Here is a 17,552-nt window from a genome sequence, read left to right on the forward strand (position 1 = left end):
GGAGTCAATGGATGGGAGGCAGGGTTGTGAGATGGACTGGGCGGTATTTGTATCAGGATTGGGATGGCATCAGGATTGGGATGGCATCAGGATTGGGATGGTTTCAGGATTGGGATGAGATCAGCATTGGGATGGGATCAGGATTGGAATGACATCAGCATTGGGATGAGATCAGGACTGGGATGAGATCAGCATTGGGATGGGATCAGGATTGGGATGGTTTCAGGATTGGGATGGTATCAGGATTGGGATGGCATCAGCATTGGGATGGGATCAGGATTGGAATGGGATCAGCATTGGGATGACATCAGCATCGGGATGAGATCAGGATTGGGATGGGATCAGCATTGGGATGGTTTCAGGATTGGGATGGTTTCAGGATTGGGATGGTTTCAGGATTGGAATGAGATCAGGATTGGAATGACATCAGCATTGGGATGAGATCAGGATTGGGATGGCATCAGCATTGGGATGGGATCAGGATTGGGATGAGATCAGCATTGGGATGGTCTCAGCATTGGGATGAGATCAGGATTGGGATGGGATCAGGATTGGGATGAGATCAGGATTGGGATGGGATCAGGATTGGGATGAGATCAGGATTGGGATGGGATCAGGATTGGAATTACATCAGCATTGGGATGGGATCAGGATTGGGATGAGATCAGCATTGGGGTGGGATCAGGATTGGAATTACATCAGCATTGGGATGGGATCAGGATTGGGATGGTATCAGCATTGGGATGGGATCAGGATTGGAATTACATCAGCATTGGGATGGGATCAGGATTGGGATGAGATCAGCATTGGGATGGGATCAGGATTGGAATTACATCAGCATTGGGATGGGATCAGGATTGGGATGGGATCAGGATTGGGATGGGATCAGGCAGGCAGCACAACACTGATCTGGCAATGGGGGGAGTAAAGTTAGTGGTCATGAGGAGACATTTGGAAGTTGAACCTGTGCGTATGCAAAACGCTACTGACAGAATGTGGGAGTCAGCATTCATGCTTCACAATATTGGAATGTGACAATAGATTTAGACTCTCTTGTCAATGAAAAGCTCAATGTGGGCTGTTCATCTGGTCTGGTAGCCCTGTTTTAAACAAAGAACCCAATTAACGCAGTTAAAGCATTGTCTAATTCTAGACGCTCAGCCTGATGTCGTACACAAAGAGTGAGTGGTTACTTGGTGGGAGTGATTGGCACCACAGACCCACTGCAGACCCTAAATCTGCAGCAATAAAGCTTCCACTCAACTCTTATTTGGAGTTTAACTTCCCTCATTAACAGTTATTGTTGTCCTGTGTCAGGATTTAAAGAATTACATTGTGAGGATCGAGGATCAGTGTCAAAGTCGGGTTTGGAAGTCTCTGTCGTTGAGAAGATTAAGGATGATCGAATTGAGGTGATTACGGTGATTAAGACATTTGACAGGGTACAGAGAGAAAAACTATTTTTTCTGGTGGAGAGTCCAAAACAAGGCAGGAAAATCATAAAATTTGAGCGAGACCATTTCGATGATGTCAGGGAACATCCCTTCATGGTGAATATAGTGGGAATCTGGAAATGCCCCAGAAAATAATTGTTCAACCTGGAGAGCAAAGGAACTCGGAAATGGCGATGGATCCATTTTTGTTAGAAAAGGATTATGGAACCAAGACACTTAAATACAATTAAGATCGAGGTCAGGCTTGATCTCTTGAGGGGTGGAGTCGCTGCTACTTGTCCTGACGATGGTGGTAATTGTGTTGTGAAGGGAATCAACAAAGTCAACTGAGGAAATTCTTAACACAGGGATCCACACTGAGTAAAAATCAAGAAACAACGTTTTTATTTACAGCCCAATATTAGACCCGACCAGCTTCCTCTCTGGTTGGTGCCTTGCTGGCTGATGTTTTTTACAGAGGTGAATAGAAATCGCCCGCCCCTAGTGGGGGGGGTGGGGGGGGGGGGGGTGGGGGTGGGGGTGGGGGGTGGGGGGGGGGGGGGTGGGGGGGCTTGTACTGCGCAAGTGCCACGGGGAAGATGGTCATTCTCACCCCGTAGGATATCACAAATAGGAAGAAGAGTTCACGCAGAACATTATTGCCACATGGGGCAAATCATCAGGTAAGGACAATGCAGAGTGCAAAATGTCCTCAGTTAAATGGATCTTCTGGAGAAGGCAGAGGCAGTTCAAAGGAACCCATGGATTCAGAAAGTTGTTGGGTCTGCTGTTCCAAAAATTCACAAAAGAGAATGCCCAACGTAGCTGAGGGCAATATACTGATAGAGAGGTGATTAAAATCGGAGTCCAGAATGGGAGGAGAGCGGATATCTCACCGTTGGCACAGGGTGGGTGGAGAGAGGTGTGCATGCTGGGATTTGAACACATGGGTAAGAATTTTAGATCTGAGGCATTGCTGGATGAGGAACCTATGCCAGTCACTGAACAGAACTGAGACATTGCAGAAGACAAGGCAAAGTTGAGAGAATCGTCTTGTCCTTTAACCGATTTCTCTCTCTCTGCCAGTGTTATCAAAATAAACACCAATTGTGAACAAGTCCATCTGATGCACCGTATGGAACTTATTAATTCTGCCGTAGGGGTTTTGATTTGGTTTCCGGTCATCATTTTGGATTTAGCTTACAAAGCGCTAACTTTCAGACATAAACAAGCCATTTCGAATGTTGTTTTGACCCTGGTTTGAATACCTGAGGTTACGGTGGGTGAACAAATGCAGATTGCTGCAGGCTGGAGACAGTGGGAAGTTGAAGGACAAGAAGGACCTGACGCTCACACACAAATCACAAGAGAGTTTCAGTCAAGGGGGTAATATGCACCTCGGGGGCACAGTGGTTAGCACTGCTGCCTCACAGTTTCAGGGTCCCAGGTTCGATTCCGGCTTGGGTCACTGTCTGTGCGGAGTCTGCACATCCTCGCCGTGTGTGCGTGTGTGCGTGGGTTTCCACCGGGTGCTCCGGTTTCCTCCCACAGTCCAAAGACGTGCATGTTAGGTGGATTGGACGTGCTAAAATTGCCCAGTTGTGTCCAGGGAGGTGCAGGTTAGGTTACGGACATAGAATGGATTGGGAATGGGGGTGTACCCCCTCTTTTGGAGGGTGGGTGCAGACTCAGTGGGCCAAATGGCCTCCTTCTGCACTGTAGGGATTCTACAATTTTGATTGCCTGGCTTGCCTGATTAATTATACTCAGACTGAGGGAGGAACCATTTATCTCTTTGCCAGCATCCTTCTATCTATGCGAGGTGAGATGCACCCTCCATTTGGGGTCCCTGTGCCCATCAGAAACACCCCTCGCACATCACAACTCCTTTACAGCCCCCACTAGCCTCTTAAACCCTCACACTCATCGCTGGGCCCTGCCAGCCTCCCCACCCCCTCAACATTCCTTGGCGCCTGGCTCCAGTGATGACGTCCGCAGGGGGCTGCCTGGAGTCCCAGTGACGGCCACTGTTCCCGCCTGGTGCTGCCGGAACCACAGGGCTCTGGAACATCCGACTGGCTGGCAATTATCTAAGGTGGGATTTCCTGTCCCTGACAGGTGGAAATCCCTCCCCAAGCCTATTAATGGCTAATTAACTGTTAAATCACAGTGGGCCAGGCATTCTTCCCCTGGATGCGCAACGCACTGACCTTTTAGCTGGGGCCACAGGAATCATGGCACCCTGTAAAATCCAGCCCATAGAAACATGAGCACAGAAAGAGGCCATTCACCCTGTCCTACCTGTGCCGGCTCTCGGAAAGAGGAGCGGTGCTTTGTCCCACATCCCCTACTTTTTGCACGTGGCCTGGAAGTTCCTCATCCTCCAGCACCCGTCCAACTCCCTTTTCAAATTCTTTATCAATCAGCTTTCATCAATTGCCAGGTAGAGCATTCCAGATCCCGACAACTCCGAGTGCAAGGCTTGTCCCCATCAACTTTCTAAATCCGTTCTCCATGTTTTCGGTGATAAAATTGGATCATGGACTTTTGAGACCAATTTTGTCCCTTTAACCGGGGCAGTTAATGGGTAAAAATCTCCCTGGAATCCTTTGTTGAATTAAAATTGTCTTTGCAAAGGGCTGTCCGATTCCTCCGAGTAATTTGCCAGAGGCTTGAAAAGCCCAGAAGCATCTCTGTCCATTAGAGAGAGACAATTGGTTCTGTAGCTGGAGAGACCGACACTCCACCTCCGTGAGCTACTGCAGTTGATGCCGGGATCGTCATTCTGCGCACACTTTTGCCATCTAGCCGTCTACACTGACCGTATGAGGAGGGGAGCTGAACGCACCACGCAGACTGGAAAGGGTTAAAAAACCTCAGAGTGCAATTTCCAGAACAGATGTCCTTGAAACAAATGGAAGGACAGGGAAATTGCTATTCTCGTATTCCTGAGCATGAATCGAATCACTAGGCAACTACACAAATAAAAACTAGGAAATGAGGACATTAGGAAAGTCTCTCAGGACGAACATGAATCCTTGGTGAGAAGGATTTGGCAGGCAGGAGAAAAGCTGAACAAAATGTGTGGGGCGTGACTGCAAATCTGCACTGTCTAAAGGCGGACAGTCACCAAGTGGCAATGGCCAATGTGGTCAGCTGTAGGTAACAGTTCCCTATGGTTAGATACACACTCTGGTATCTATCTATAAGTAGCAAATCTAAAATAGATAGGCTTTAGTACCCGATAGAGGCAGCAGCAATGGGAAGACCAGTATTATACCTATTTATCAGGTAAGTTATTAAGAGACCTCATCAGTCATGTCAAATGTGTGCCCTGTATCCAATCAGAAAATTAATCTATTTACTATATATTGGATTTTTACGTGTGAGATTGAGTCAACAGACTCCAACCAGGAGTCTAAATCTAAATTGCTTCAAGACAATTGCTTGACAATAGTCTGCTCATCATTGGGAATATTCAAAGTGGTTCACACAAACAGACCCGCAGTTTAATGCTGCCATCCTGCGAGAAAGCCTGACGGTTAAGCAATAGCAAAGGATGGAGGCGAGAATCCTTCCTGAAGGCAGAATTGGGGGTGAGGGGGAGGGACGGGGGGGGTGGGGGGGATGGTGTAGCAACGGTCCCCCCCCCCCCCGCCCCTATTTGGCAGGTAGCCAATTGTCATTAACTATACTTCAAGCCAATTAAGAAGGCCGACTGCCAGTGATCTCTTCACTCCCACAGCTGGTGGAGGTGGGTGTATCTGCCTGGGGACAACTTCCTCAGGGCAGACCGGGGAACCCGTGCTCCAGGCGGGTCCGGAGACCCCACTCTGTCTGCCCGAGTGCAGCAGACACAGGCGACCCTGTGGAGGGACTTCCCCTCCACGATAGTAACCCAGCTGCAAAAGGCCATTTAAAAAATTTCAAATTGAAAATGGTGGAGGGAGGATGCCTCCATTTTGAAGGTCTCTCTCCCTCAGTTACCACTGATTGAAACCCGCTGCTCCATTCAATCTGGCAGACTTCCAATTGACCCTGCAGCATCACAAGCTCACATACTGTCCTTAATTGGACAGCAAGTCCGCCTCTGACTATTGGTTGGCTGCAGAGGGGAAAATCACAATGAGGTTTCTCATAGAGTTTGGATCACTGACCCACGTTTTCCTTGACAGTGTAATTCAGAAGCCCATGGGGAAAGAGTGCTCCACATATCAGAATTGTACTCAGAAATCACTCACCTCTAAATAACTCCTGACTGTTTCTGAGGTTCGAAGTGTTGCCCCCCCCTCCATTAACGGCCGATAGATCAGTGTTTTATTTTTATAAATTTAGCGTACCCAATTAATTTTTTCCAATTAAGGGGCAATTTAGCGTGGCCAATTCACCTACCCTGCACATCTTTGGGTTGTGGGGGTGAGACCCACGCAGACACGGGGAGAATGTGCAAACTCCACACGGACAGTGACCCAGAGCCGGGATCGAACCTGGGACCTCGGCACCGTGAGGCAGCAGGGCTAACCCACTGCGCCACCGTGCTGCTCCTCATAGCTCGGTGTTGAAGATTAAACCATTTTCTATCTTTGGCACGAGGTTTACTATTGGATCACCTAGAGAAAGTCAAGTGGGTTTAGGTTATTGCTGCCACTTTGCTTCCAATCCACAGCTCAGCGAATCGGTCGGCAGCATTGTAAGCTTTGGTTCAGAGGGTAGTGGGTTTAGGCTCCATGCCTGAACATACAGCCCAGAGCAATATTCTAGTGCAGTACTGAGGCAATGCTGTCGTGTTGAAGGTGCCACTTTTCAGAAAAGACATTAAACTGAGATTCCCTTCAGATGTAACTGAGCTCATGACAATATCATCACCGCAGTAAGCAACAACTTTGAAAATGAAATTCTCATCTCACTTTCAAATCCTTCATGGCTTTCTACTTCCCGATCTCTGCAATCTCCTCCAGCTCGTCAACCCTCTGAAATATCTGCACTGATCCAATCCTGGTCTCTCGAGCATTCCTGATTTGAATCTCTCCACCATTAGTGGCCGCCCCTTCAGCTGCCTGGGTGCTAAGCTCTAGAACTCCCTTGCGAATGGGGGCAGTACCGTAGCACAAGTGGTTAGCACTGCCGCTTCACAGCACCAGTGTCCCAGGTTCAATTCCCCGCTAGGTCACTATGCGGAGTCTGCACGTTCTCCCCGTGTCTGCGTGGGTTTCCTCCGGGTGCTCCGGTTTCCTCCCACAGTCCAAAGACGTGCAGGTTAGGTGGATTGGTCATGATAAATTGCCCTTAATGTCCAAAAAGGTTAGGAGGGGTTATTGGGTTACGGGGATAGGGGGGAAGTGAGGGCTTAAGTGGGTCGGTGCAGACTCGATGGGCCGAATGGCCTCCTTCTGCACTGTATGTTCTATGTTCTATGAACCCTCTCTGACTCTCCTCCTCACTTTCCTCTTTATGGTGTTCCACAAAATCTACTTCCGCCTCAGCGTCTGCCTCTCTGCTCTAATATCACCTTAGGCTGTTGGATGTCAACTGTTGCTTACAATACCCCATTATTCCTGTGTGTGCTGTAAGTGGGATTTTCCTGTCCTGGCTATGATTGCGTCGGATCGTGCTCCCGCTTTAAAGGTCACTCATTGGGAATGTGCTTTGGGAATGTGCGAATATTTTGTATTTAAATCCAAGTTCTTGCTTTTTTCCAAGCAGAGGGAATAATTTCCAGTCCGATGCCCAGCTGTCCTGTCACCTGTGGGAGTGAGACTGTCACTGCCGCTCCTGCTGTGGAATGAATCCTCAGACAGGTTTATGGAAGTAAGAAACATCAATGTCTTTTCTGTCCGTCGCATGAATCTGTTGCTCCTCATCCAACAGAACCTGGTGCTCACTTCTTCATCATTATCATAGAATTTACAGTGCAGAAGGAGGCCATTCGGCCCATCGAGTCTGCACGGGCTCTTGGAAAGAGCACCCTACCCAAGGTCAACGCCTCTACCCTATCCCCATAACCCAGTAACCCCACCCAACACCAAGGGAAATTTTGGACACTAAGGGCAATTTTTATCATGGCCAATCCACCTAACCTGCACATCTTTGGACTGTGGAAGGAAACCGGAGCACCCGGAGGAAACCCACGCAGACACGGGGAGAACGTGCAGACTCCACACAGACAGTCACCCAAGCCGGAATCGAACCTGGGACCCTGGTGCTGAGAAGCAATTGTGCTATTCACAATGCTACCGTGCTGCCTATCTTCAATAAAATGATTAAATTCTCTATAAATCCTCATTAAAATGGTAACCAATTATACACAAACATTTGCTCATGGAACTCTCCGGACCGTGTTCACTGGACCTCGTAGCTACCTCAGGCCACACTATGCTGGCAGTCCTCTACATTCTTCAACGCCCGGGGCGGGATTCTCCAGGACTCCAGCCCTCATGTTTCTCGGTCGCGCGCCGTTCGCTGATGGCGGGATTCTATCTTCCCGCCGCTTCTCAATGGGATTTCCCATTGGATGCCCTCACGCCGCCGGCAAATCCAGGGACGGGAATGAGCCGTCGGAGGGGGGAAAACTGAATTTCATCAACCAGGTAATTCCAGCCCTGATGTATTGATGCAGCATTTCATTCCCAGTTGTCTCCGTTGAGATGAAGTATGAATTTAACATATTAATGAGAAAGTTAGTTAATCTGTAGATTCACATCCCGTATCTAAAAGTTTCAAACACTGAAAACTCTTGGCATTTTTCTTTACAACAGGACACAAGAGGCAGCTGAAGTGTATGTGAGAGTAGCACATTCAGTTTGTGTATCTTCACACTTGAGACCAATTCTGCACCATAGACTCGGGAAGTTAATGGGTAGAAATCTCATTGGAATCCTATGTTGAGTTTAATTTTTTTCGAAAAGGGTTGCCTGGTTCCTCCGGAATGGGGAACTGGAAGCGTTCTTCCAGGCTGAAGAGCAATCTGCTTCGAGCAACATGAGCCTTGCTTTCCACAGCCAACACGTCCGACAGTGGGACTTGAACCCAGAGCCGTCGAGCTCCGAGGTGGAGCACCACCAACTGAGCCACTCAGGTTCCACTGGTATCCACACGCAGGTGCGTGTTAATACTCTCCCTGTATTCCTTCGTCACTTTTGATTGATTACTCCCTGTTTTACACACATCTTCTGGTTAATTTCAACAAATCCAGTAAATCGAAGACAATCCTTGGTATCTACAATAAAATGTATCCAAAAAGGAAGTTGAAACATTTCTTGTTTCGCTCTTTACCTGTTTCTGCTCCTCTCCCAGACCATCCCACATTGAGGCCACGATTTTGGAAACATCTCCGAAGGTGGCATTGGGGTTTTGTCCTTTGATTGCAGCTTGTGTATCTCGGAAGAACAGAGCGTAGGCAGAGACTGGCTTCTGAGGCTCATTTGGGTCCTTTTTCTTCTTCTTCTTTTGTGTCTTTGTCTTCTTGCCCATGTCCACTGACGGTCTTTTCTCCCCGCCAATCTGTAAGGTAAGGAGGTAAGGAATTATGACCTGATGGGGATTCTCCATTCCAGAGACTATCATAATAATCTTAATAATAATCTTTATTATTGTCACAAGTAGGCTTATATTAACACTACAATGAAGTTACTGCGAAAAGCCCCTAGTCACCACATTCCGGCGCCTGTTCGGGTGAACTGAGGGAGAATTCTGAATATCCAATTCACCTAACAGCACGTCTTTCGGGACTTGTGGGGGGAAACCGGAGCACCCGGACGAAACCCACGCAGGCACGGGGAGAACGTGCAGACTCTGCACAGACAGTGACCCAAGCCGGGAATTGAACCTGGGACCCTGGCGCTGTGGAACAACAGTGCTAACCATTGTGCCGCCGTGATGCCCCTTTACTCTGTATCTAACCACACTTTGGGTGGGATTTGTCCAGCGACAGGCCCCCCTCTCCCCCACAATGCAAATTTTGTCTCACCCCCCCACTGACAAAGAGGGGCATTCTCTCCTCACCACGGAAATAACGGACCACACGCCCCAAACAGCGGCCACGTAAGGGTGACCCAAACTCCCCACCCAACCTCCCCAACCTCTGTGTCCCCCCCCACTTCAGCCTCCACCCCCCCTCCAAGTCACCACTCCCAGAGTTTAAACAGGTCAGACAAGGATGATGATTTTGAACAGAGGGTGGCCTGAGGTCACCAGGCCAAGAGTGACCTTCAGGTTGCCCAGGGCTGGAAGGGGCAGTCCACACACGGGACCCCCATCCTGGGGAGGGTCCCGGGGTCAACCCCTTTCCCACAGCCCACACCCACCCAACCCCCGGACCTTGGGGGACTCTCAGTCTGCAGCCTGGCAGTGGCAGAGGGGCACATGGGTAATAGGCCAACCCCCTTGACCCCCCCCTAGGACACCCCTTGTCAATACCTGCACCAAAGCCTGCCCAGTGCTGATTCCCGCTGTGGGGGTGGGGGTTTGGACACCTGGGCTTCCAGCCTGATAATCAAATTCTAATGAATGCGTATCAGCAGTTTGCACGTTTATGTCGGCATGGGGAGCGAATCCCACTAAGGTCAGCGGTGTGGGACCAGAGACTGGGGATGGATCTGCCGCCCCACGCTGATCCCGATTTTGGGCCGAGGTGGGATTCTCTGCCTGATCGGAATTCCTGGATCTTTGCTGCGGGGAGTGGAGGCTCCTGGCCGATATCCTTAGTTGTGACACTGCACAAACCTTCTGTATAATTGTTAGAAATTCAATCAGCTTCATAATGTTGACCTGTCCTTCTTGCCTACTGAATGGGCTGACTTAGGCTCGCCAATTCTGGTTGGATGTCTGCCGCGAGGTCTCATCGTCCCGCTCCTTCCCCATGCATCATGTTCTCTCCCTCTCTCCTCTGAGCTCACTGACCTTTTATCCTCCTTTCGTCGTTCCTCCCTGTAAAGCGCCAACTTGTATTCACCGCCTCCCCCTTGACTGTGCCACCTCCCACCATACCAGTCACAGAAAGGACCATCTCTGATCACCTCCTTGTATTGCTCACCACCCATGTCCCTCTGCCCATGCCCCAACCCCACTTCCTTCTGTATCAGTGCCTGCCTGGAGAAGCCTATTTCCCAATTCAGTTACAAACTGCACTTTCAAAATCCCACCAACCAGATTCCATTTGCCCCAACATTTCTGCAGCTGCTGATTTGCCACACCCTCACTGACAGACACCCTTGAAGCCCTATTCCCCAATAACACCACCACACTCTCTTCGTCTGGCTGTTCCGCCTGGTACAGCCCTCATCTTCACTCCCTTCGGTCCAAGGGACACTGGTTTGAACAGTTATGATGGACCGATCTGTCTCCACCCAAACAACACTGTGTCTTCTTAAACTAGCTGGCCTCTTTCCTCTAACCTAAATGATTCTTTTAAACCTGCCTCCCCAGTCCCCTCCACTCTCATTTCCAACAACAAATGTGAGGAACTCATTGACTTCTTTGTCACCAAGATCAAGACCATCCAATCACCTGCCTCCGCACCCCCCCCCCCCCTTTCCACCAGTCCAACCTTCCTCTAAAGTTGTCTCCTGGGCCTGAACTCCCATCTTTCTCTAGTTTCTCTCCTCTCTCCCTCATGCCCTCACTGAGTTCACCTTGTCCATGAAACCCACCTCCTATTTTCTGATTTTGCTGATCACCCAGCTTCTCCTCATGTCTCCCAATATTGACAAATCTCTCTCTTCAGGTGATGTCCCTCTCTCCTTTAAACCCTCGTCTAAAAAAAAAATCAAACCTTGACCCCACCATTCTTGCAAACCCCATGTGAGACAGCAGTGCACCAGGGACCTACAATTGATCATGGAAATGCACCTGACCTCCACATCTTTGGACTGTGGGAGGAAACCGGAGCACCCGGAGGAAACCCACGCACACACTGGGAGAGCGTGCAGACTCCGCACAGACAGTGACCCAAGGTTGGAATTGAACCCGGGTCCCTGGAGCTGTGAGGCAGTTGTGCTAACCACTGTGTGGACAATACCCAGATCTATCTCATCACTGCCTCTATCCACTTCTCCGCTGTTGCTGACTTTTCAGACTGCTTTCTTGACATCCAGCATTAGATGAGCAGACATTTTCTCCAATTAAATATTGGCAAGACTGAAGCCATTGTTTTCAGTCCTCACTCTGAACGCTATTGCTTTAGTTGCTGAACCCAGCCGTCACCTCGGCCACAGCCTGGGACTAAACCAGTCGTCACAATCTTGGTGTCGCGTTCAACCCCGAGATGGGCTCCTGATCACACAGTCACACCATCACTAACCACTTACTGCTGGATGTCAATACTGACAATCCTGTAAAACAACGGGTTAGGGAGATGCCAAACCACACTTGGAGTACTGTCAAGAGCTCTGGTTTATAAAAACGAAAAGGCACAAAACTGATTTACTCTAATGGGATCAGAAATTATGTTTATGCCAGTCAGCAATGGCTGACCTGATCAAGGGTTTCGATGTTATGTTACGGACGTGATAAGTTAGACGTACAGAAGATGTTTCCATTTGCAGGGGAGGAATGGAGCCACCGAGATGAGACAATATTCAGGAGCAAATGTTTTACCCAGAGGGCGTTGAGCATGTGGAACTCACTGTCACAGGGAGTGAATCGTACCGATGGATTTAAGGGGAGGCTGGATAAACTAGGGCGAAAGGAATTGATAGGGTGAGGTGAAGAGGAGGGAGGAAGTTCGAGTGGAGGTTAGACACTAGTACAGGCCAGCTGGGCTGAATGGCCTGCTTCTGTTTTGTAATTTCTGTGTGAAATTTGGAATATCCTTTACTGTCAATGAATTAGAGAGACTAAATGCTTAAAATAAATTCACCTGAGGAAGGAGCAGCGCTCCGGAAGCTAGTGATTCAAAACAAACCTGTTGGACTTTAACCTGGTGTTGTAAGACTTCTTACTTAAAATAAAAGACACAGCAGGTTAGGATCTGAGAGAGAGGGAGTGAGAGACAGCGGGAGAGTGAGAAAGAGAGAATGAGAAAGAGAGAGAGAGATGGACATTAAAGTTTGGAAGGGATCCTAGAACTGGACTGGGAAACATTGGAAAATGATTACACCCAAAACATACATCTGTATTTGGACAGTGTCTCTACAGTCCCGAATGGGAAAGCATCGATTGGATCGTTCAGTGGGTGGCTGTGCCTTCAGCTGCATAGGCCCTAATCTCCAGAGGGTTCTCTAAACCTCTCCACCTCTCTACCTCTCTCTCCGAAACCCTCTAAACCTCTCCATCTCTCTACCTCTCTCTCCGAAACCCTCTATACCTCTCCATCTCTCTACCTCTCTCTCCGAAACCCTCTAAACCTCTCCATCTCTCAACCTCTCTCTCCGAAACTCTCTAAACCTCTCCATCTCTCTACCTCTCTCTCCGAAACCCTCTAAACCTCTCCATCTCTCTACCTCTCTCTCCGAAACCCTCTAAACCTCTCCATCTCTCTACCTCTCTCTCCAAAACTCTCCAAATCTCTCCATTTCTCTACCTCTCTCTCCGAAACTCTCTAAACCTCTCCATCTCCCTCCGAAACACTCTAAACCTCTCCATCACTCTACCTCTCTCTCTGAAACTCTCTAAACCTCTTCATCTCCCCACCTCTCTCTCCAAAACTCTCTGAACCTCTCCACTTCTCTACCCCATCTCCTAAACTCTCCAAACCTATCCACTTCTCCACCTCTCTCTCCTAAATTCTCTAAACCTCTCCACTTCTCTACCTCTCTGTTCTAAACCCTCTAAACCTCTCCTCTCTCTTTCTCTCTCTCCTAAACTCTCTAAACCTCGCCATTTCTCTACCTCTCTCTTCTAAACTGTCTAAACCTCTCCTCTCTCTATCTCTCTCTCTCTCCTAAACTCTCTAAACCTCTCCACTTCTCTACCTTTCTCTCTTAAACCTCTCCGCCTCATTTCAGATGCACCTTAAGACCAACCTCTTTGGCCAAATCCTATCTTAATATCTCCTTATGTGGGGTGGCCTCACCTTGAGGGATTTTATGATGCTAAAGGTACTCTATAAATGCAAGTTGTGGTAGGTTAAATATCATGCTGGCAATCTTACCCAGGAGATAAAATGATTGTTGTGGAAAATTACAACATTATCACCCTGACAACATACATGGTGAGCTTGTGAGACTAGCGGAATCCGTGATTCAAGGAAGCTGATGACTGGAACAATTTTGTCAAGATCCTGGGGCGAAATTCTCCGTTATCGGCGCAAAGTCCGCCGATCGGAGCAAAAAACGGCGCAAATCCGACCTGCATCACGCCGCCAAAAACGTCGCAAAGTCTCCGGCCCGAAATGGGCTAGCAGCGACGTGACGGGATCCGCGCTTGCTCACGCCGTGCAGCGTCATACACGCCACACGGCGTGACGGCTCATAAAGACGCGCTGCTCCCCCCCACCCGACCGGAACACCCGACCGGATGGCTGGCCGCCGCTCAGCCCCGAGGTTCGAGTCACGCGATGTGGAGGCGCTCCTGGACGCGGTGGAGCAGAGGAGGGACGCCCTGTATCCCGGGCACGGCCGCAGAGTTGCCCCACGCCACAGCCGGCGTCTGTGGAGGGAGGTGGCAGAGGGCGTCAGCGCTGTGGCCCTGACACCACGGACAGGCACCCAGTGCCACAAGAAGGTGAACAACCTCGTCAGAGCAGGCAGGGTGAGCCTCCCCCCCCTGCCCGATATCCATATCCCCCATATCCCCCCACCTCCATATCCCCCATATCCCCCTCCCCATATCCCCCTCCCCCATAACCCCCTCCCCCATATCCCCCCTCCCCCATATCCCCCATATCCCCCCTACCCATATCCCCCCTCCCCCATATCCCCATATCCCCCCTCCCCCATATCCCCCTCCCCATATCCCCCCTCCCCCATATCCCTCCTCCCCATATCCCCCCTCCCCATATCCCCCTCCCCATATCCCCCTCCCCATATCCCCCCTCCCCAATATCCCCCCTCCCCCATATCCCCCCTCCCCCATATCCCCCCTCCCCATATCCCCCATATCCCCCTCCCCCATATCCCCCCTCCCCCATATCCCCCATATCCCCCTCCCCCATATCCCCCCTCCCCATATCCCCCTTCCCCCATATCCCCCCCTCCCCCATATCCCCCATATCCCCAAGTGAATCCAGCCCTAACCTTAACCTCTGCAATACACGCGCAACCGATGGCGTGCATTCATACACCTGCCTAACAGTGTTGCCTTTTACCCCTGCCACCACCCCCCACAGGAGAAGCGCGCACACAACAATAGGGAGCATGTGAGGACTGGAGGAGGCCCCGCTGATGAGAGGCCACTGACCGAACACCAGGAAAGGGCCCTGGCTGGCGGACCTGAGGACCGGGAGGTTGCTGATGCAGAGGTCGGGGGCGTACTAGCAAGTGAGCCACCGACAGCCCGTCCCCATATCCCCCCTCCCCTATATCCCCCTCCCCCATATCACCTGATCTCTGCCTGCGTGTCTAACCATGCATGCTTCATTGTGTATCGCAGGACCAAACGTCCAGGCACCCATCCCCGCAGATGCAGACCGCCCGCAGGATGCCCCTCGGAGGCCACGGGAGATGGAGAGACCCGGACCCTCCGGCATGCGACGCCCGCAGGATGCCCCTCGCACACCACGGGAGACAGAGAGACCCGCACCCTCCAGCATGCGACGCCCGCAGGATGTCCCTTGGAGACCATGGGAGACGGAGAGACCTGGAGCAACAGGGAGACGACGCCCCCGTCTCGTGCGGGTGCGACGACGCAGGCGTGTGCCACCCAGCGACGAGAGGGGCAGCCACAGGCCCCCGTCACAGCCGAGCCAGGACACCACTACCCAAGACACCACTACCCAGGACACCCCTACCCGGGACAGCACTACCCAGGAAAATGAAATACCGGACAGTGACACAGATTGGATGGGTGGAGACGAACCCCCACCCCAAAGTGCCATGGACTCAGAGTGGGACGAAGAGCACGACACAACGCCACTGCTGTCACCAACACCCTCCACCATCGCAGAAACACTCACCTCGGTTGGGCACTTTAGTGATGAGGCGTCTGGTACACTCACTGGTGCGCACAACACAGCCGTCCCGGTACAGCAGGTGGAGGTAGGAGCAGCAGAGGGGCCGGGCGGTCGGAGGGCAGCCCAGCCCAAGCGAACATCTGCCGCCCAGATGGATCCCGGGTTCCTGGAGTTACCACACCCACACATAGATCCGATGCAACCACCGACCCGGAGACGAGCGAAGAGAGTGACGGCCGGCTTGCGGCGGCTGCAGTCGCAGGTGGAGGAGTCCACCCGCGTCCAGGAGCTGGGAGTGGTGCCGGTCATACGTGCCACCCAGGCCGACACCGCACGGGTGGCGTCCGCGGTGGAGGCAATGGGTGCGACGGTGTCAGACATGGGGAACGGTTTGCGATGCCTGGGACTTTCCGTGCAGGCGGCGTCTGTGGCCCAGGACATGGCTGCCCTCTCACAGGAGGCCATGAGCCAGTGCCAGCGCCAGATGGCAGAGGCGCTCAACGCCATGGCCCAGTCTCAGCAGGCCATGGCCCAGTCTCTGCAGGCCATGGCCAAGTCTCAGCAGGCCATGGCCCAGTCTCAGCAGGCCATGGCCCAGTCTCTGCAGGCCATGGCCCAGTCTCAGCAGGCCATGGCCCAGTCTCAGCAGGCCATGGCCCAGTCTCAGCAGGCCATGGCCCAGTCTCAGCAGGCCATGGCCCAGTCTCAGCAGGCTATCGCTGAGGGCATCGGCGCCATTGGCCATGTGCGAGCCGGCGTCGCACAGTCACGGACAGGGTTTGCCAATCCCCTGAGCTCCATGGCTGCAAACCTGCAGACCCCTGTCGATACCAGCACGGGCCTCCAGGACTGGCAGCGCCAGATGTCGGGGGGGGACGTCGGATGGCCAGTCCGTTCGCATCCCCCACCCATGTAGAGGCCTGGGGGCCATCGGGCACCCCGAGGGAGGAGGAGGTGCTGTGGTCCGTCCCGGGTCCCCCTGTAGGGGAGGTCCCGGAACACCGCGACACCTCGGACTCCCCCCCTTCTGTCCCAGGTGCATCGGGTGGGCAACGGGCAGGACAGGCTGGCAGCTCGCCATCCCAGTCACCCGGGCCGCAGCCTGGCCCATCTAGGCCAGGACGCCCCAGGAAACGGCCGCCAAAGGGATCCAGTGTCAGAGGGCAGGAATCACAGGAGTCCACAGGAGTCCACCTCCAGTTCTGCTGTACCGTCTGGGGAACCACGTAGACGTAGTCATAGGGTCCGTAAGGCCAAACAACTAGACACTGAGTAAGTTGGCACGGGTGCAGGGCACAGATGAGTTTTAGGGGCTAGGGCACGTGCATGAACTCCTTTCGTTATTAAAGTCAATGTTACACCTGCCGAAGCTGCCTTTGTGCTCTGTCCAAAGCGTGCGGGGGTGTCATGTACGTTGAGCGCAAGTGTGTGTGTGAGGGGTGGTCTTACATCAGCCCCAGGTGAGTCTGCCCCCTTCCCTCTGGGCCGCCATCAACATCCCCCCGGGCAGAGGACGGGACCGTGCGCTGCAGTGTCACAGCCGCATACAGGGATGGTCCGGGTGGATGGTGGTACTGTGGCCATGGGTCAGACATAGTCCAACGATGTGGAGCCAGGAGCTCATCGCAGGGCGGGTTGTCATCATCCTCCATGGCCTGCGATAGACACGCGTCCACCCGCAACTGTGTGAGCCCGGCCGTTGTGCCGCAGGTGGATCGGCAATGGGGGGGGGTGGTGTGCATGCGGGTGGGGTGGGTGGGGTTGGGGAGGAGGGTGAGGGTGCTGGGTGTGTGGATGGGTGGGGGGTATGGGTGGTCGGCTGTTGCCATGGTGTGCGGTCTGTGGCCATACTACCCGATTCTCACGCCCATCTAGTCAGTGAAGCGGGCGGCTATCAGTCTGTCCCGTGCCCGTTGGCCCAGCCGGTAACGGTAGACAGCCACCCGCCCGTGTCTAGCCCGTCTGCCCTGACCATTACCCCCATCCCCCTCATCTGGGGAGGACTGCGCCTCTTCCTGCTGCTCCTCCACTCCGCCCTCCTCTGCCTGCGGCACATCGCCCCTCTGCTGGGC

At 52.2% G+C, this 17,552-nt stretch overlaps 1 protein-coding gene across 6 annotated transcripts in view; it reads right to left on the bottom strand.

The window, feature by feature from the left end:
* tox2 (TOX high mobility group box family member 2) overlaps positions 1 to 17,552 on the bottom strand; it is a 273,425-nt gene that overhangs the window by 17,312 nt on the left and 238,561 nt on the right. For all 6 annotated transcript variants that reach the window (XM_072515365.1, XM_072515364.1, XM_072515366.1 and 3 more), the window contains one exon: positions 8,706 to 8,933. In XM_072515365.1, coding sequence (XP_072371466.1) covers positions 8,706 to 8,933 — 228 coding nt within the window. The remainder of the gene's footprint in view (positions 1 to 8,705; positions 8,934 to 17,552) is intronic.

Source organism: Scyliorhinus torazame, chromosome 8 (genome assembly GCF_047496885.1).
Source record: "Scyliorhinus torazame isolate Kashiwa2021f chromosome 8, sScyTor2.1, whole genome shotgun sequence".
In the NCBI taxonomy this organism is placed as follows: domain Eukaryota; kingdom Metazoa; phylum Chordata; class Chondrichthyes; order Carcharhiniformes; family Scyliorhinidae; genus Scyliorhinus; species Scyliorhinus torazame.